The 21,849-nt window shown below is 37.8% G+C and overlaps 1 protein-coding gene across 1 annotated transcript in view; it reads right to left on the minus strand.

Annotated features, from left to right (window-relative positions):
- The window catches only part of LOC104520862 (calcium and integrin-binding family member 2), a 41,675-nt gene extending 21,155 nt beyond the window's left edge, over positions 1-20,520 (minus strand). The window contains exons 1-2 of the mRNA XM_010162670.1: positions 20,470-20,520; positions 10,728-10,762 (exon numbers count right to left, since the gene is read on the minus strand). Coding sequence (XP_010160972.1) covers positions 10,728-10,762; positions 20,470-20,520 — 86 coding nt within the window. The remainder of the gene's footprint in view (positions 1-10,727; positions 10,763-20,469) is intronic.
- Positions 20,521-21,849: the final 1,329 nt, after the last annotated feature.

Genomic DNA, 21,849 nt, shown 5'->3' on the forward strand with positions numbered 1-21,849 from the left:
AATTTAATGACAAGTTTAATTTACTGATGATGTCTTGTCCTCACAGATCTTGGTATATGTTTAAGCTTAATGTACTATATATCCAAGGATTAGGGCTGTAATTCTGTATCACTCTAATCCAGTCTAAACTCAAACTGCTGACCTGCTCTTGCATAAATTTCAAGCCCACCCATCCACTCATCTCCCTTGTATAAGCACTAGCACTCAAGAAACTGCAGTGAGGTTCAGGGAACTGATGTGTTTGAAAATACAAAGGTTTTCAGTCAGCTCCTTGAGGTAACTGATGCAGTTGGAACAGCTGTACTGCCTGTGCAAGTATATAGGGGTATACTTTTTCTATTGAATTAATCATCTAAGTAAGGGCACAACAGGACTTACACCCATAGGCAGCAGAGTTTTAAAATCAACTCACCTGCCTCATCAACCAGTGAAAACCAAAAAAGCTGTCAGATAAAAAACCCAACACAGTATTGCCACCACAGCCTACTTTTTGTTTATGCTAACTTTCATTCTACCACTTGTGAATATTTCACATGGTAAAATAGGCGGCTCAGGGTCTGTCCCCACTTCTCAAAGGTGTAGCATCCTGGAGTGAGCAAGGGAGACACTTTGTGGGTATTTGAGAGGCATGGCTTCACTGGGACGTCTCCAAACTCATAACAGAGCCTCCAGCTATGCCTGTGTAGACCTGAAAAAAGAGATTTCCAAGCTTACATCCTGCAGTGATTGTTTTAATTTAATACTGAGCTTTGAGAGAAAGTCAGATTGTACCCAAGGTCACCAGTGGGTACATTAAAAGACAGATAAACTCTTCCTTGGCTTGATATACATAAATCACCACCATTAAATGTAGTGACAACACATTACAGCTGGCTGGGCTGCCTTTGTAATAAGAACTCTGCACTAGAAGAGTACTGAAAACAAAAGATAAAAGCTTGTAATGGCTCACCGATTAGAAATAAGAAGAGGATTTAAAGTGGCCTTTAGAACCTAATCAACATCTCACCAACTCTGGTCTTGCCTTCATAGTACCAATCACTTGACTTACGTTGCAAAGAGAAAATATTTTTTATTCAGAAATAGATATCCTATTTATTCCTAAATAACAGGAATGCACTCAAAGAGTTAAACATCACAATCGAGACCATCCCAAAGAGTAAATTTTAGATTGCTCTGCATATTCATATAAAATAAATAGCAAAATCGCTTGACTGTAACAATGAGAAAAAGCGAGTGCTGATGGACAGTCGCACAAGGAGCTCCAAGGAGTCATGGCATGACCTGACCGGAGACTGACTGTACAGAATGGAATAAAGTATGTATCTAGTAATACAAAGTGCTTCCTGAGAGACTGAAAGATTCTCCAGGCCCTTAACCATCTTGGTGGCCCTTTGACAGACTCTCTCCAGTAGCTCCGTATCTCTCCTGTACTGGGGAGCCCAGAACGTGGTACAGTATACCAGTACTCCAGATTTCATGCAGGTCAACAATAAGAATGATTTTGTCCTTACCTGAGCCTAGTAAAACAGGTGCAACCTGACTACAATATCATAAAGGAAAGCTTTATGGTACAGGAGATGCAAAAACTGTCTAGAAGCCTTTTTCATTCATAGAGGACACAGAAGAATTACTAACAGTAAGAATAGAAACATAATTAACAAGATGATAAACAGCAGCTTCAGGATATATGTCCTTCCTGTATGTAGTTTCTTGCACTTGGGAAGATTCCCAAGAGTTCCCCCAAACTTTATTCTCTTGGCAGACACTTTTTTTCCCCCCAAAGCTGACAATATGGGAATTTCCCCTTTCTGCATACAAAACCCAAACTTTTTTAACAGTGTGATGTGTTAGAAAAACAGAAGTTGTGTGTGTTCTAACCCCTCCCTCCATCTGCATAGCAACTTTCTCCACAGGGAGATGCATCTCAAGCAGTTTGCTGCGTTTTGTCCCTTATAAGGAAGGCTTTCCAGACACTTGGAAGAAACCACTGCTTATCTCCCCAACTTAACTCTCAGGCAGATTTAAACTCCAGCATATAGCTGGATTGGCTAGAAGGGCTCCTCTGTACCTCACCTTTCACCCATCAAAAACACTCCAAGAAGCAGGCAGAGAAGAAAATGCAATAAAATTACTGATTTCCTTCTACAAAGAGGTTCAAAGGTTTGTTGACTGTCCAGATGGTGCCCAGCTTGGTAATTTAGTGTCATATTCTCCCAGCAGTTGTCTAGCTAGGCTAAGTTAGTCTCAAGTTATACAACTTTAATTTACAGATTCTGTGCTTTTTCGGCTAGGACAGACATCCGAGAACACCTGTGTTTGAATGCTTGGGTATTTGCCAAATTGTACTAGTCTACAGGGAGAAATAGAAACAGATGGGCTGGCTAGCAGATATGCATTATTACTGGAGTAAAAGCTTGTCTGCTAGAAAATCAGATTTACAAAACTGAGTAAGAGAAATACTGCCTTATAAGAGACAACTCAACCATTTGTTCCCATGTACACTCACAAGTTATATAAACAGATTAATTGCTATGAATAGTGTTTTTCCAACCTTTCTTCTTATGTCATTTTTCACTCTTAATCTTGTTTCTCTCAACTGGATGTTTTCCAGTACAACAAGTCTTTGCTGAATGGTGATGCCCAGAACTGGACAGTCCATTCCTACTGAGGTCCCAACAATGCTGACTGGAACAGAATTCTCCCCTTTTATACACAATGCTGACGGAGGTTAACGTATCCTGGAACTACATTTCCCTTTTTTTGCAGGAGCACAGGGGTTTTTTTTTGTGGGTTTTGTTTGTTTATGCTCACTTTGCTTATCAACTACCCCTGCCCCATTTTATTATTACATTGCATTCTGCACTTGCAAATTTTTCTCAGTTCTTAGTACTTGACTGTGTGAATTTCCTGTTGCTCATTTTGGATCTAATAATTTCTCTAATATATTGAGCACTATTGAAAAAGCTAACTTTGATCTCCTTACCTCAGTGTTTCTTCCCATTCTTACAAATTTTCTAAGTGTGTTCAATAGCACCTTAGCCAAGAGGTTAGTACACTTGCATAGGTAAAAAAGGACTAACGCATCGTGTGGGGTTTGTGTGCATGACAGGGGAAAAGCCATTTTTTTTGGTAGTGGGGGAAGAATGACCTTATGAGAAATGCCTCTGCAAATCCCTATTTGTGAGGGGAAGGATTGTCCTGAAAAGAAGAAGGTGAGGTACCTGAAGGAGAGGCTATTGACAAATAGACAACCATCAGCCTAAACAAAGAGAGGCAGAGAGAGAGAGAGAGAGAGGCTCATTGCCAGAAGGAAGGACAAAAAGACCCACACCCAGTTCAACTGCATGGAGTAGGAGAAAGACAAAAGGAAGTCTCCTGCAGCCTATGGAGATTCAACGGCAGAGCAGAGACCCACATGGAGGCCATGGAGGACCCCATGCTGGAGCAGAGAAGTTGAGCCTGAGGGCAAGTGTGACTGAAATTGTGACTCCAAGCCAGAGCGTGGGTGGAACCCCAGAGTAGGGAGTGAGTCTGCAGCCTGTGGATGTCCCCATGCCGGAGCCAGGAGCTGAGCCCAAAGATGTCCGTGACTCCATGGGAAGCTTTGGAACATCTTGTTCCTGGACTTTCATGCCAGGAAGAGTGGCAGAGGTGAACTGACTGAACCCCCATTCCCTGCCCCCTGTGCTGGCCAACACTGAGATGTGTTCAGGCATCAGACATCAGCACTTTATTGAAGCTTTGCACTGTTTATATATCCTTTTTTCCTCCTCCACACCCCAAGCACGCGGCATTCTTTCACTTTTGATTCGTTACCCCTTGTCACACACGCACCTAAACAATTGACATGATTGGATAATTCCACCTGTTCCCGAGCCATTCTTTTACTTCTGACTGGTTACTGATTACAGCTCACAAGAATCCCTTATCTTTTCTCATACACATTAATGCTTGTTAGTCTGCTTTGTTTTATTTTCATTTTATCTTCACTCAGGGTCAGGAATTAATTGCCCAAGGCTGAAGCTGCCTGCAGCTTCGGCTCTTAAAGCACCAACACCTGCCCTCTGTGCCATTGGGGGCAGGGGGGAGTAGAGACATTGGGAGCAAAGTGATTTGAGCCCAGGAAGAAGGGAGGGGTGGGGGAAGGTGTTGTAAGATGTGGTTGTTTTGTCTGCTCAGATGATTTGCAATGAATTAAATTGATTTTTCTTCCCCAAGTTTGAGTCTGTTTTGCCCATGACCATAACTGGTGAGTGAGCTGCCCCTGTCCTTCATTCCTAACCCCGTGCCCCTTTGTTGTGTCTCCCATCCCATCTCACCGGGTTGGGGGAGTGAATGCAGGACCATATGGTCCCACTGTGGGTCAAACCACCACACACATACAGGAATATATAAAAGGCTTTATCAAAATCAAGATATGTTCCACCTGTGCCTTTTCTCTTATCCACAAGAGCAGCTGGTCAGAGGAAGAGATTTGCTTTTAACAAATCCACAGTGGCTGCCTCTGAACACGTATTATGTTCTAGGCACTTACAAACTGATTGTCCACCAGTGTGTCCTGGCATCTTTCCATACACAAAAACTGTGTCCTGAAATTATACACACTGGTCTAATTTCCATGTTCTCCTTAAGAAAAGTGGGACATGTTTTCAAAGTCCTAACACATACCTACCAACAAAATCAGTAACAACTCAAAATTTGTCAGCTGTCCTATAAGTATTTTAGATGATGTTTTGAGTCAGTGATAACATAAATATGTCTACATTACACAACATCCTTTAACATGTTCTTGCCCTGGGAACATAAGTGAATCCCCTTAGTTGTGTTAAGCACCTCTCAAAATTAACCATCTTTATTAAAGACTTAAGAGTGCATTTAGGTTTTCTGGTGCTAAATAGCTATCAAACACTGATAATGACTGACAGTTTCTATTATTCTCTTTCACCAGGCATGCTTGCCTCTGCTGCAGTCTAAACCTAGTTAATTATTTTCCTTATTCTTTGTTCATTTCTTCTTCACCTTAAATTCATAAATTCTACTATTTTCTGATAATTTGCAAATTATCCATATTCAGATTATCAAGAGAATGTGTCCTCAACTCCTTTGACCACCACCTGTGTTTATGTTGACCTAGGTTGATGCTGGCACCAAAGTCTTACACACTAAAGTTAGACTAAGCCAATCTAACACCTTACTGGTACTGAAATGCTAAGTCTTGTTCTCCTCTCCTTCCCTCATTTTCAGTTGCATTTGCTCACTCCAGCTCCTGTGCCAGCTTTAGCACTCATCTGATCCCTGGGAGAGCTGACTCAGCTCATTAAACCAGCAGAAAATAGATTTGTTGTTGTTTGGGCTTTTTGATGGGCTACTTTTCCTGTAGGGACAGATAAAAACACTTAGCCCATTTCACCTAATTGCAATCTCATGCTGGTTTACATCAGTTTAAATCGATCTCAATTGGAGCTGCCATATTCATCCCTTCATCCTCACCTATATAACTGTGTCCCTTTCCTTGTGTCCTTTCTAACGCTCATGCAAATGGATGGTGAGCCAGTCAGGGTGGCTGACTTCAGCCAAAAAATTATTAACTTTTTTTTTTTTTTTTGTACGGTTACTCCTTGCTGGATTGTCTCACTGAACTTGGCAGCTGCACAAGAAATTCAGTTCAGCCTAAACAGAATTGGACCTGCGCTTCCTTCGTAGCACATCCAAGAGTATTCTGCAGTGCATAAAGAAATGCACAACAGCACTTACTTCCCTCTTAACTGATGTGGGGGCATACTAAATAAATAAGTGCTAATTATCAACGGAGTCATAACCCATTTTATTTCCACTCAGTAAAACTCCACCTCAGACATGCAGAAATACCTCGATTCCATTCTGTTCCTTAGACAGCAATTTGTATTCAACAGTTGATACACAGTAAAAAAATGCTATCGATTGTATTACTACCTACCATATCATAAACTGGTTATGTATAGAGGCTCCCAAGAAGCAGAAACACCACACTGTGAGGATAAGGCAGAAGAGGAAACACAATGATTCCAAGTGACTATTCCTTCTCCCATGATTCTAGGCCTTTATAGAACTACTCCCACGATTTTATTCTTCTGAGCATTTTACATCAAACATTAATATTCAACTTTGTAAATTGTACTCTTCAAAGAGAGCATCTATTTTTCACCATCCATTAACCTAATGTCTTACCTCAAGAATATCTATTTTTCACAATCATACTCTAAGGTTGCACTGTTTCTCATAAGTATTTTTGGTTTTGCTCTTTTTGATACAGATAGGGTACAAAGTCATGCAGGCAATGACAAAGAAAAGTTTTCTTTAGCCTAACATAAACAATGTAATTGAGTCTAAGTGCATGCTTTGTTTTATTCTCAGGAAATAGACTGTTTCCTTACAATTTCAGTTACAAAATACAAAATGCATTATTAGGCTTTCACATTACTCAAGCTGAGGTCCATTAAATGTTTCTTACTGGAAGAAGCTACACTTCTATTTCACAGCAAAATGTAACAATTTTGGGCATTATCACTGGTATCACTCATGCCTTTTTATGTTACTGAAAAGAGAAAAACAAACCAAGACAGAATACTTTATTTACACTTCTATGCTTTTTAGAGAAACAGTACTTACTAAAAATCTATCAAGGTGTTTTAACTTAAGTACTGTTTGCCATATTCAACACTTCACTGTTCTTTAACTGTTCTATTTAAATGTCCAGGTCTACCAGGTGACAATAACACCTCTCAGAGATACCATAAGCAAAAAAAAATATTCAGAACAGCTTTTACACTACTGTAAAATGTAAAAGCTCCAACTAAGTTCCGTTTTAGAATGCTGCATGTAAAAATAGTTCAAATTATCCTTACCAGGCAGAGCTTGCAATTTAAACAGACAAGACAAAGGAAATATCCTCATACTTAAAAGGCATAAAAATTAAGGCATAAAGGCATAAATATTAAGTGCAGGTAAAGGCATACTTAAAGGCATAAATATTAAGTGTAGGTAACACAGCCAAATTACAGTGCAAATTTGTCAAAGGTGCTCCGTGTAGTGAGCAGAGTAAGAAAGCAAACAGGAGCTTCCAATTCATAGAATCATAGAACAATTACGGTTGGAAGGGACCTTATAAGCTCATCCAGTTCCAATGTCCCTGCCATGAGCAGGGACACCCCCCACTAGACCAGGTTGCTCAAAGCCTCATCCAACCTGGCCTTGAACACTTCCAGGGATGGGGTATCCACAACTTCTCTGGGCAACCTGTTCCAGTGTCTGACCACCCTCACAGGAAAGAATTTCTTCCTAATTTCTCAACTAAACCTACCTATCTAAATTCCCCAATCCCTATCCCAGCCATAAGCCCCACAACACCACAACAAACTTTCTTAGATAGATAAGCATTTTCTTGTTCCTGAGGAGCAGGAGAATCTTTTCCACAATTCAATGCTGCTTCCTTTATCATCTAGTCTAACGAAATACAGTGACCTTCTTTACTCTGTCACACTTGCCATGCAAGGGAAAAAAGATTACAAAGCATCTGTCTGCAAATGTAGTTTCAAATTGCACAGTTTTGGAAGAGATATACATAGGGTTCTGTCCAGCACTGTTGAATTTGTAGTACTGTGCAATCTACCTAAATCAAAGGAGAAATAAGGACCCATTTCTACTCAGATATTCCTTTACGCTGTCAACAGTCCTGCAGGACAGTGGAGTGCTCATACTTACTGAGATAAATTGTGACCTGCTTTTACCATTACCAAAGGTCCTGTGTGCAATACAGTCTCAGGTTTTGGATATGGCATACACCAGAAATCAACCCCAGAATACTGTTATATTAAAAATATCTGGAAATCCCGATCATTTATTGTTGTGATTTTTAGAATGTTCTGAAACATTGTCTTCAGTGCCATGATATCAAACTTCAAAATAAGTTTTATCTCAGTCTTACATGTCAAGAAAAACTGAAGAATGCACGTGAAATTTTTATGTCAATTCTGTGCAGAAATATCTCTTCATTTCAGTCAGTTGTCTGCTTACGAAAGCTGTACACTGCAAACTCATTCTCTACAAATATCTTTTTATCCACTGCAACCCAGAAAATGAGAACAAAACTTGCTGACTCTTCATTTCATAGCCAGATTTTGCAATACCATAAATTCCTGTTTGCCTACCATATAATGATATTTTCTAATTTCATTACTTTAGAATATATTGTCTTGAAATCCGCAGTGTATTTTTCAGAGTACACTTTCTGTATTTTCTCAGTTGCACATAATTGCTCAAATTTACAGTTTGGAAGTGTTGTTTTCCAGATTAAAAGAAAAAAAAGTTTGCCTATTCAGATTCAGCAGTGTCCTGATCACAACTTCTGTGGAGATGTTTGATTCCTTATTTCCTTTCTTTCATTGGCATTTTATAGTTCTGAGTCCATTTCCCCCCACCACCAATCTTAGCCTTGCTATAAAACTGGTCACATTTTATGTCATATTCTTTAAACTGGGTCGGTACTGTACATGTCTTAGGCTGCCTATTTGTCCACAGATTTTTCTCTAGATGTATTTTAGGCGTAAAAGTAACAAAATCGGCCACTTTTCTTCTTGCAGTGGAAATCAATTATTCTTTCAGGCTAATTCCAATATTTCCTTAGAGATTATGGCAAAGGAGAAAAAGAAATTACTCCTAAAAGCAAGATGACATAATATCACAGTTTACAAGTCACTTCACCTGGAAGGGTCCAAATTCTCCAACTAGATCAGGTATTCAGAGCAAGAAAGAGAACCTTATGCAAAACGTAAAATCCTTAATTCATAATTACTTCCCTCATGGGAACACAGTACCAATAAATGCATCTATATGTTTATAAAGCTTTTAACAATTTTGAGCTTAAAGGGAATTTTAGAAATATAAAGCAATTTTTTCAGTTTATCCAAACAAATGTATTTCAGACACTGTGTATCAAGGTAGCCCTGTGAAACAGATGAACAGTATTTGTCGATTTTTAAAAGACTTAAAAGGTGTCTAAAGGTCTGTTTTATAGAGGAAATTACACTAAACCACTAGGGATTTCTTTTTTCTGGCTATATAACGTACATATCTGAGATTTGGTGGCTATACAGGGACATCTTTTACTCCGTATCCAACTGCTGGAACTAATGACAGTACAGGAATATCACTGAATCACTTTGGACATCTAAATCACAAAGTCTCTGTTATTTTGGACTCACAGCTGCCTTTCTGAACAAATTGTGGTGACAAATTCTGTTATTGCCAAAGTCAATGTTCTCGAGCAGAACTAACAGCATTGCAGCCCTGACAGAACATACAAATTCCTAGACGTTTGCAACTGAGGAACGCTTTGCTGGAGAAGTTACATCCATGCTATGGTAATTCACTTCTGTGACACCTTGACTTGCCTTTAGGACACTGGTATCTCTGTTGGAGCTAGTCTATGTTTAGATTAGCTTATCTTTGGGCCAGCTATCACTCACTCAATTGTATAAATTCTGATGCATTTGGTCATGCCATCAAGAATCATGAAAGTGTACTCCAATAACATGACTAAATTTTAAACTGTAACAATTATCTAAGAGGGACCTGGATCAAACTAAATCCTGGCTTAGGTGGTGCTATTGCAATGTGCTGCAATGCACTGCACAATGGTCTCAGAGTTGCTGTGCACTGCTGAGGAGTGACTGCATTCATTTCTTTGTGAGTAAAGAGAACAAGCTATGCAAGAAATTAGCTGAAATACCACCTCTATTTTTCCAGCAAAAAACAAAGCACCCCATTCAAAGCCATGCCATTTGTTTTTTCCTTGACAGAGTCACTGAACATCAGTCTTACTGAAGTTTACAGCAACAGAGTAAAGGCAAAGAACATTTCTCTTACAGACCACGTCAAATTTTTAATCTCAAAGCAGTTCCCAATGTTTATGAAAACAAAGGCTTCTTATGTCTGAGAAGCTATTCAAATTTAAGAATCCTAAAGCACTATGAGCTCCTAGGTCTAGCTACATACCACAGATTTACACATACCACAGATTTACTCTCACTCCCTAATGGGGCAAAAATCCTCTGGGGAAAAAAAAAAAAAAAAAGGGAGGTGTATTGACAGGACAGGATCTATGTCATACTTCTACAGATCCCTAATCTGAATGGTCAGAAGATCAAGAATTGATGGCAGGACCCAGGGCAAGAAGTCAGCATACACATAGGCTGACTTCAGTTAGCCTCAATCCATCACTACCAAAAAAAAACCCCAAAGCCCCTTCTATTGCAAACTGTGATCCCAATCTTCATTACTTTCTTTATGAAAAGTTTGTACAGAAACAAACATTCTCAGCCCTCTGCAGTTTAAGTTCCACCAGTTTTCCCCACACTTAAGTCCCTACCAAAACCCGTACTGACTGAAGGGTGTGCCCTCATTGGTATAACTGAGCAGAAATCAGGAAATTCCTCTCATAAAAAGTCACTGGCTCTCAACTGTTCAATGGCTTATAGCTAGAAAAGAAAAGCCTATCATGATGACATTAAGACAATCACCATCCATTTCCTTATACATATTTACATATTTTAAGTGTACCTTGACTCCAGTCCTATACTCATTCATTCATACAAAATAACTGGCTTTATTTGGTTTCCTCACAAGTCAGAAAAAGTATTTAGTCCCTTCTATACAAATCACAAAGGAAAATTTTAATATAATTTACTTACCGAAGGATTTCTTTCCGAGTGAAGAACGTGCAATCCTGTTAAAAAACAAAATGTGTTATTATACTACAGAAATATTGAAAACAACTGCAAAGAATTATTTTTCAACCTTTTGGAAGGAAACTTAGATCTGGTAGAAAAAAATTAAAGATGCACTATCTGCTTTTGACTCAAAAAGCAATATGTGCTATAAAATAATTGAAATATCCTAAGGATATAATTAAAATATCCTAAGGCTATCAAAAGAAATATTGTTAATCTGAAGCTTCAGAAGGAAAAAAACAACAAAACAGTTTGCTGAAATACTTCTCTGCTGTGGAATGACCAGACGAGAAACAAAACTAAATCAAGAAAGTAAGGTATAGGCCAAAAGCATTCAATAAATGGATCTAGAAAGCTACAAATAACAAATAGATGAAGAAAATTATCTTCTAACTTGGAGCAGTCCTCTATTAGAGACAACCAATTTAATAATAAAAGCCATGTACTTATTTATTAACTCTTTTTGTGAACAATTAGTCTGTGCTGTGGTCACTTTGGCAAAGGCTAAAAACTCACGTATGTTAGGAACATGGACAAAAAGACAGCCCCTGCTCCAAACAGCAGGTAAACTATTCTGCTTTCCCCTCTGGTATCACATAATTTGAAATAACTTCCTAGAGTGCAAAGTGTTGCTGGCTGAACATGAAAGAAGAGCTTACAAGCATTCGCTTGCATTCTGAATGGCTCTGTCGTGTGACCGCATTTACACTGCTTTAATTCCTCTTTAGGAACACCTGCATCTTGCTAGAAGAATTAACACCCTTCACAAAAGGACTACAATGTGAGCAGTGAAATAGTTTGCATTTCATGTATTTCTACATCAGTCACAAAACAAGTTGTATTTTCAGATGTTGTGAGGAACCATAATAAATAACAGATATATCCCCTAATCTCCACTATCTTCTCTAACATATATTTAGCAAAAATTCTGGCCTGCATCCAAAACTGGGAACACTGGTGGCAATGAAATATTGGGTGATCAGTTTCAAACATTTTTCAGGTCATAAATTCAGAGAATATGCATCTTGTCTTAGAGCCTAGCGGCCAATGAGGGTGTGTACATAGGACACAACAACCAAACCATAAAACTCTACCTGATTCCACCTCTCTCCCAGGCCCATGTGATTTGTCAAGGCATTTGCCTAAGAATTCAACTCTTAGTAGTTTTCCTCTTTTAATGTAAACATATTTTAAATAGATCATATTTTTAAATCAGCTAGTGACAAGAAAACAACATTGAACTTAGTAAGTCATACTTAAGAGTACATAAAACTAGAATGACTCCTCCAGTCCTGCTCTTCAGTTAACTAGTGAGAAAACATTTATTTCCTAAGCTGAGGATCATTCTGGCTTAATGCCTGCTTCTTCAAAGGAGGGGAAAAGCAAACGATCACAGCTAGCTGAAGCAGTCAAACAGTTTGTCTCAGGTATCCAGGTATGCTATCAGTCCTGCATGGTATCAATTATTGAGTTTGCTTGCTCTCCTAATAAAGTGGTAGGAGAAGTAGCTCTTCCTTTAGTGTATTGTGTAGCAGAATAGTGTTACAAGGCACAAGAGGAAGCACCTTGTGAGCTGCTGACACTGATGTCACATTGTCTGGAACTGCACAAAGTGAAATAGGAGCCAGCTGGTTAAGTCTTCATTAATTCCAGCACATTCGACACTTACGGTCAAACTGTCTCTTAAAGATGCTTCATTTACTAATGAAAGGCAGGTGCAATCTCACAAATAATTGTAATGCCCTCAGCAGCCATCATCCTGTAATGATACAGGCTTGAGAGAGCAGCAGACACTGTTACTTAACTAGAAAGCTGACAAAGAACTGATATGCAAATAGAGATAAAAGATGAAGATGAAAAGCTACCCTCTACCTTCCAGAAATCATGCAAAAAGGTCATTGGAAGACACATTAAGAGATCAGGTCATAAACCCTTTTTGTTGAAGGTTCACATATATTTTTTTTTTTTTAATCTGAGTCACCTCACATCTTTGACAATCACTATTGTCTGCCTTTTTCAAAAAAAAAAAAAAAATCAAACAATTTTTTTACTACAATAATCGAAAAACCACTGACATTGAAAACCTTTATAATAGAAGTAGTTGCAAGTACCTGCCTGACCACTGCTACTGAACACAGTATTCCAAGTATGCCTGCCAATTACATGGAACTGTGTGTCAGATGAGGGGTGTCAAAAAAACAAACAAACAAAAAACCAAACCAACTTACAGTGTTTTCACAGACCACTTGCAGAGATCTTAAAGCTACGTGGGGTCAGAGCACCACAAATTAATTGTGACCTTGCCTGTACTTTTGATCCACAGTAAGATCATACACACCACTTCAGAAATGCTTTGTCATTAAGAAGCCTGTCAGGTCTCACATGGCAAATGTAAAAACCATGGCTCAAAGCTATCTCTGAAAATCCAGCCACCTCTTTTGCTTCTCAGCTTTTATTTCTGCCTCTTCCTTTATGCAGACTGCACACCAATGAGTAGTATAACTGCAACACAGAACTCTGAAAGAGGGAACTAATGTGTTTGGAAGCTAACCTAGCAAAAATGGATTCATTTCCAGCTTGGATCATTTCCTTTTAGTAGCTTAGAATATAGCGTTGGAGGTGCTGGTAGAAGAGATTATGCTGAAACAAGTATCTGTTGATGGCAGGAAAGAGGTTCAGGAAAGCACAGCCCTAAGCTGGATTAAAGTCATGATGGAACAAGGGTCTAAATAACATAATTACATTTTATAGTTGCTGGAACTCCAGCAATTTAATTCCAATTTAATTAAAGACTTTTGGCCAAAGAAACACGGAGGTGAATCATCCAATTTTCTTCTGGCTACTTCATTCATACAGAAAACACACAATGATGGATAATAAATAGTAAACTAACCTGTTAAATTAACTCCCTCATAAGGAAAGGTAAAATGCGTCCTGAAAACCATTTGTCATTTATGCATAGATTAAATCCATCTTCCTTCAAGCCAACAATATCATGGAACACATTTGCTATTACATGGACTGTATTTGAGTTTATTATTAACTTAAAAAGCAATGTGTTTATTCTGTCTGGACACTAAAGCCACTGGGAGTCCTGCTAGAAAAGCACAAACTAAATATTGAACAAATAAATGCCACCAGAGTTTTCATAATTCTTACCCATTCAAGACTCTGGGAAGAATTTGTCCTGAGAATTGTTGCTTTTATTTCTAATGCTATACAATGACCCGAAAAACTACTGCTAACAGAAGGCCCCTTGTGGGTTTTAGGGTATTTAGAATAGAGGCTTTACCTTGGAAGGGTACCTACTCTAGTGCCTGAGAAAATACATGCTCCTATTCTAAGATCAACTGTCCTGCTCTGTCTGGTCTTGTGCCCTTAATAATGAAGTTAGAAGTCTCACATAAAGGATCACTGCTGGGTTTTTTGGAGGTAAAATATCACTTAAACAAATCTGCAATTATCCACTTAACTTACCTTATGTCTTGCAAACTGAATAAAATAAACAGAAAATTTCTCATTGATTTCAGTGAGATCATTAGTTTGTATAATGGGACTCAGTTCTCAAATCTGGCATTTCCATGGCTCGTTCTTAAAATATTTTGCAGAGAAAAAGAGTCTGCTGGTGTACTTAGGTTCCATGGTGGTTTTGCTCTTGGCTGGCAGTGTGACCTTCTGCAAGTCTCTCAACTTTGCTTGTAAAGTAGGGTCAACGGCCACTGCTCTTAAAATTTACATTATAAAAGAGCATAATGTACAGGCTGTTAGGGTTTTATTCTTGGATTTCCTGTGTCAGGTGAATGCAGGTTTAGGACAAAATGGGAACAGATGGAAACATGGTGGTCCACTACCTTTTCCACCAGCCCATAAGACTACTGCAAACTCCCAGAGAGGTTCTGCTTTATGTTTAGTACAGGAATCTGAACAAAAAATAGGAATAGAGATAACTGTGCTGAGAATGCTGATACTTAACTTCATGTAAAGTGCATGTACACAGCGTAACATGAGGTATGTCTCCAGAATCAGAGACTTTGGATCTGTCATTTGTTCTGTTGGATCTATTGCCAATACCAGAGAACAGCGTGCAGTTTATGAATGGCAGAAGAGTCCACTGAATGAAAGATTATCACTGACCTCTTTTAGAAGCAAGTACTACTGTGCATAAATCACAGTTTTCAAATAAAACTAATTTCACATAGATAAGCAAAACACTTCTCTACAGAAAAGAAAAAAAAATGAGAAAGGAACAATACAATGAAAGAATAGCAATGCTCAAGCATGTAAAATTACTGTGAAACATTAATTGCATATCTCTCCTCCAAGACAATACACATATAATTCTGCCTTTTATATTCATAGTTTCATAAGGGCAGGTTAATTCTGATCCCACAACAGCTCCATTGGAAAGTTTTATTTATAAAGAAATAATATAAAACAGTCTTAGCAATACAGAATCACTCCAAATTAGAAAAACACTCTCAAACAAAAGCCAGCAAGCCACAGATAAAGTAAACCAATGACTAACAGGAATTTTTACAATATCCTCCAGTCAAGAAAGATTAGATTCGTACAGCTAACTTACTGAGCAGCTTTTAATAAATGGGAAGTACTGAATACTACAACATTTTAAATATTAACATTTCAAACAAATTATTTTAGGTTTCATTTTTAAAATCACAATTGATCTTTTGTACTGCCAAAAGTACACAATGTGTGTAAGAACATTTAATTAAAACACCATAAAAACATGATCCTATGGAGTAATCAAAAATCTAAGTTAAAAGGTGGTGGATAGGAGCAAATCAATTGTCATATAAGATCTATTATTAACTCTTTTCTGGTCACATTTCACAAATGCAATACTTGTATCCTAGTTGGTGTACAACTAAGACTGGTATAGAGTTTGTGCAAAGACTGAGTCAGCAGGATATTTATATATTTTCATCAATGTAAATATATAAAGAGTTACTGGAAGTCAATAAGACTAGCACCAGTCTTTAGGTTGCATAACTGTGCAAGTACTTCAGTGAATCCAGATTTAAACACTAAAAAAAAAAATATTACTGTCATACTTTAGTATCTGCTTTAATAGTAGTATTGGTATATAGACTTTTATCTTAAAAAATGCTGGTTGCATCAGAATGTCAATGGAGATTTTAACATCTGCAATATATATATATATTTGTAATCATATATATTTTAGAACTATAGCCAGAACAACGAAAACACAGAGTTTCAGGAGGAAAAATCTGCAACTATAAGAACCAGTTTATATATTTATACTGCAACATGGGAGTAAACACACTTAGATATTAGCAAGGACTGAGGAAGAAGCAAACTGTCAACAAATGTAATTTTGTTCAATCTATATATGCACCAAAGGGTAATAACCAGAATCTGACATCTGACTAAAGGGTAATTACCCTAAAGGGTAAAGCCTTATTCCATTATTACGTTGCTTAAATTTGCACATTAATGGCAATATTCTGACAAACTGAAAAGTACTTTTTACAGAAGCTCCTAGAGAACCTGTGATTAATAACTTTTTGTATTCTTGCAAAGTGTTAATTTTCATCAGAGATTCTGATCAAGTCAAGCATAGCTCTTTAAATCAAAAGAGAGCTTGATGACCTAGTTTAATTTTAAAAATGGCATTCCTTGATAGATCATAACATAACTTGTTTCACCTGGTTTTGCATAACTCATGAAATATAGTTGAATTCCATTTTGACTAGAATTTTAATAAAAGGAAAAATGTTAGCTTTGTAATAGACAAATTATTGTGTAAAAAAAGAAAGCTATTATTTCATATTACTATCTTTTATTGTAATATTGCCTAGAAGACAGTCAGGACAAATATCAGTTTGTTTTGAGGCTGCATTAAATAATGCAGAGTAAATAATCCCATTAATGAACAAATACAAAAAGAAATGGCTTGCAATAAAAACAGTAATAGCTGATATAAAATATCTGTGCCCTATATTCTCTAGGTTCTGTCTATTAAGAAAAAAAATTAGAACCAAATCCATATAAAATTCAGACCACTTATTCAAGGAACCCCAGAAAAGGCAATGAGATTGACTGAACAGTGGAATAGTTTGTCTATACCCCAAGCACAGCTTCTGTGTATTTCCTACTCAATATAATTGTTTCTCGATGAGAAATGCATTGCACTGAGGCCAATATACAGCTCTGATGTTGCTTTATTGTATACCTGTATTTTTTATTGCTTCAAGCATCTTTATAGAGCATCACTCAAAAAAGCTCTCAAATTTCCATTCATTTTCTTTTCTCATTATGAGACTTGACCTCTCTGAAATCTGTAGACAACCTGTAAAAGCTTAATTTTAAAATTTTTTGATTGCAATGAAATGCATCTTTCTTGTTGATTAATAGTTACCTTTTCCCTAGCCAGACCTTGTTTAGATTTTGCATTTTATATAAAAAACCCCAACCAAACAAAAAGAAAAACTCACAAAACCAACTCAAAATAGTTAAGTACTCTAAGGACATAAGAAGCAGAAATCCCAAGTATAATTAATTTTTGTAAAAGGCTAACTATTTAATGAGGTGAATCTCAATGAGGAAACCAATGTTTGCAAAAGCCTAATTTCCAAAACATTTCACTAAGCTTAGAAAATTTAAAGAGCTGCCAACTAGAACATTATCTTAGTAACAAGTGATATGATAAAGTGTCAGGAGATTTGCAGCTTTCCAGTCCTTCTTTAATTTGCATCTACGTATTTCAAATTAAAAAAAAAAAAAAAGCTATGAGAGGTCTAATATTATCAAGTCCTACTATGCATCCTTTTTACAAACACTTTCAATTGATCACCCATCACCAGTCTTAATGAAGAGTATTTAAAGAGCTCATCTATTAAAAACCATTTAGGTAATCTTGCAAGTGACCAAATATAAAGGTTCTGCTAAAAAGTGACTCTTCAATATGACAGTTTATATGCAAAAAAGTTTATGCATGGGCATTTCAGAAAGTTTTAGACAAATCAAATAAGATTATTTTATTTCATTAATATACTATTAATGATCTGAGATTGATGTATGCTAGCTCTTCAAGCAGGTGATTTTTCTGCAGCTTAAACTTTACTCCTGAAAACTGAAGCCACTTACATATGGTTTCACCATACTCTAAGCACATTAACTTCTCACTTTTCCATCTCATAGCATCCCCTATGGAAAAAGGGCTTAAAACATACTGCATTAAAAACAAAATTTCACTACTAAAGTAGCATTCAGGTGCTGAGAGAAATTTGTGTTAAAGGCAAAAATGGTGGAAGTTACAATCAGATAATATAATTGCAAAAAATATATCCCAATAGAGAAATTATAAGTCTAACCATGAAGGGAGTGAGGTTTTCAACAGTCTTCTAATTGTATTATTGTGAGGAGTACAGTACCAACTCATAAACATAAAAATTCACAAGAAGTTGCCTAGTTCTCATTTAGGAAAAAAAAAAAAATCAATGATCCATTTTAAAAGCAGCTTATACATAGATGCCTGGCTGTACAATGGGGTACAGATGTGCACAAGAGACTGTTGCAAAGTGGACCCTGGTACACAGTGTTTTACTTTGGTCCAGTGTTCAGAGGATCTGGCCACCCAAGTACTGGTTCAAGACATGAAGAATTTGCATTTTAAAAATTATGGAACCATTACCCCATTCTCTCAAGTCTCTGTTCTGAAGGAATGATGAGAAAAGGGCAGATAAGATGTCAAACTCCAAGTCAAACGGTTCCATTTGTATTACAGCAACTGCATATTCCTGCAGAATGCAGTGGAGAGGCAAGAGCTCTCTCTGTGGATGGCTACAGCAGTAAGACCAGGATTTCTATGTTTAAGAGATCCAAGAGATACGCAGTAACTAATGGATCAGAGGCAAATCACCATCAGAATAAGGACTTTATCTGACTGTTCACAGCACGAGGCTAATATTCCTTCCTGACAAATTCTGGAGGTTATTGTCCTGAAACTTGTTATTTTACTGTACTTACCAGATATAACATGTACTATCACTAGTCAAAATCATCTAGCACTATACTAATGAACTACAAGTCTGCCTGTAACAGACAAATCCCATAGGCTGACTCAGGGCCTAACTACTGCCAGGCTTTGAGATCAATTACCCAGCATTATGAAAGGCAGGGGCTGCAAAAGCCATTAGAGAAAGGCAATTTCTACATGAAGAGCAGTGAATTAGGGATGACATTTCAGCTCTTGCATTTGCCAGTTTATGTCAAGAAGATAACATTAATTACATTTGGATTTTGTTTTGTTTCACTGCAGTTGGGCTCTGTTCTGTGTTCACTTTTATTGGTAGGAGGAAGACAGACACTGGTGTTTTACAGATCTTTGATTTTCCTCTTGCCTATCCAGCAGAGATGCAAAAAAGTCTTTTTGAATCTTAGATTACTAACTCTAAGACCACTAACTTAGACTAATTATTACAGTGACAGACTGCTGCTGAGGCTGAGATGTGTGACAAAGTGGAAATAAAAGCGGCTCAGTTTTCACCCTTCCTACAATGACAAGAAAAAGGCTAGGAATTTTGTAAGAACATTTAATTTATGCCTTATTTTCAGCATGGGATAACATTTTACAGCATTTTAAAGCATTTCGGCATACATCTCTGGCCTGACTCTCTGTAACCAAACATCCACACACCGGTGAGAAGTCCATGGTAGCAGTAACTCCAAAGAAAATTAGTATATAAGATCATAGTTTCTACTTCAAGGGTTTGAGTCAAAGATCCTGAAGGTAAAAAGAAAGCTATTTACTTTTGTGTGCACAGGATCTGTCCCTTGGTTATCATGAGAAAAACCACATGCTGATCTCCTGCACTGTTAATTCTGTTTATTGCTTCATGTAAGAGAACAGAGCAATGCAGCCAGCCCTGTCTGCATCTCACAATAAGTAGTCAGCTGCCTCCTTCCTCAGCACACTTCTATTTGATATATTGTCTCACTGTATTTTCAGAAACTTGTTCAAGACACCCACTGTGCAGACAGCTTCCCGCAATCCATTTCAGTAAGATTTGCAGTGTGCTAAATTATAACTGCAAACTGGGAATTATTATTTTTTTACCCTATTAAAAATCCAGTTGATGCAATCTGAAGCAAATAAAGAAGTATCAATAAGCTATCCCTGGACATAAAGCGCATACTTCTGTTTAGGTAAAAAACTGTCATCCAGGAGTGGATGCAAGCATAAGGATACCTACTCTGGAATGATATTAAGCATATTTCTATGAATTATCCTTAGGAGAAGTGAAATTAGACAAGACCTTTTTTTTACTTTTTCTCCCCGCTCCATTGCCAGCAAAGGCATCAGGGAGAGAAAAAGAGATTATTGCTACACTTTCCTCTTTACAAAACACTCAATAGAAAGATTCTACTAAGAATTCCCATTGTCAAGCTAGTCAGTCTTTATCCTGCTTCCTAGTACAGACACTGAGGATTTTACTTCTTTCCTTGTATACACAGAAGGGAATTAAACTGAGTATATTCAACAACCCAGCCTTAGAATACTATTACAATTGCTGGGAAGGAACAGTAGAACATATGCATGCAGGCTACAAATGAAGTTTTCATTTGTATGTGGAAAAAACAATCCCCAAAACAAAAAAAACCCCACAAACATATTAAAATTTCTCCTTTTCTCCCTCTAATGCAAACTAAGGTATCTTACCTGGTAGGCATCTAGCTGTTCATCAGTAAATATCGTTTGCTTATTACCCATCTTAAATGAGGAAGTCTTCCTCTATGCAAATGCATCCCATTAGAAGTAGCTGGATTCCTCTGTATTGTAGGCATTTAAAGCATATTCCGTGAATATGCGGAAGAAATCCCAAAGCCTGCATTGAACTGGTTTTGACTGTACCTGTCCAATGAGGAAGGACACAGTATTGGGAAATCTTTGCAAAGGCTTGATGTGAGTGTGCTGGGAAGGAAAGCGTTAAAATCACAGGCAGGTGTCGCCCAGAAACAGCGATGCCATCCTCCCCCTTTTCCAGATGCTTTTCTAAGAGGTATGCAGAGCTTTTATAACATAAAAATCGAGAAGCCAGGACTAGAGGAAACCAGCTCTCTACTGCCTCAGTGTCTGACTGCCTTGTTCGCTCTGCCACTTCAGGGCACTCCTGCTCGGCACCTTCACGTTTCAGAGCAGCTTTGCGTCACCCCATGGCGCTCGGCAGCGCAGTCGTATTACACACGCACAGAGCAAATCTCGTAACCAGAAAAATGCATTAGCAGAGTAAACGTTACTGAAGGTGCTCTCCCCACAGATAAAGTACATCCTAGTCGGTGCTTGGATCTGACCTGTAGCATGCTGTCAATGTTAAGCACAGCTGAATGGAGTCTCAAAGTGTCCAGAAGGTCCCCACAACATCACCAGGTGCTGCAGGGGTTCCCCAGTAAATGCCTGTGTCTCCACTGTGGCTATAACCAGCCCTGGCTATCAAGGATGTGAGTTCACTACCAGAGGTTCCAAACCCCCAGGTATACCAGTTAGTATGCAAGTATTCCTTCTCACATTAAATACATAAATTTTGAAAAAACCCAGGAAGATTAAAGTAGTTTAAGCAGACGCCAATCTGATTCCTTTGACTCAAGCAAGCACAGCTGGAAAATAAAAAAAAAATGTTACCACAGCCTAAAGCAAAGGTAAAAAGTACCACTAGAGGGCTCGCGGCGTGTTGTATAAAGTAATACAGCCCCATCTCTGTATTTCTGGGAAAATTTTAAAAATAAATATATAAATAGAAAATAAAAGACCACGTAAGAGAGATGCAGGCAGGAAAACAAATACACTCAAACAAAAGTATGTTCTCTAACAACTACAGAAGGATAAGATCTTATAACAAGAGTAGGAAGAAGGCTGAATTAGAAAGGATGGGAACAAGGAGGAAAGACCTGTTAATGAGTAAGTTTCTTTGGATTGCTCACTTCCCATTTGTGCATATAGGAACGAGAGAGGGTAAAATTCCTACCTTCTTTATGCATAGCTCTGCCAATGGCCATTATTTCCTCAGCAAGTTATCATGTTTAATAAAACAACACCCAGAGA

Source organism: Antrostomus carolinensis, unplaced genomic scaffold, assembly GCF_000700745.2.
Source record: "Antrostomus carolinensis isolate BGI_N321 unplaced genomic scaffold, ASM70074v2 scaffold14692, whole genome shotgun sequence".
NCBI lineage: Eukaryota > Metazoa > Chordata > Aves > Caprimulgiformes > Caprimulgidae > Antrostomus > Antrostomus carolinensis.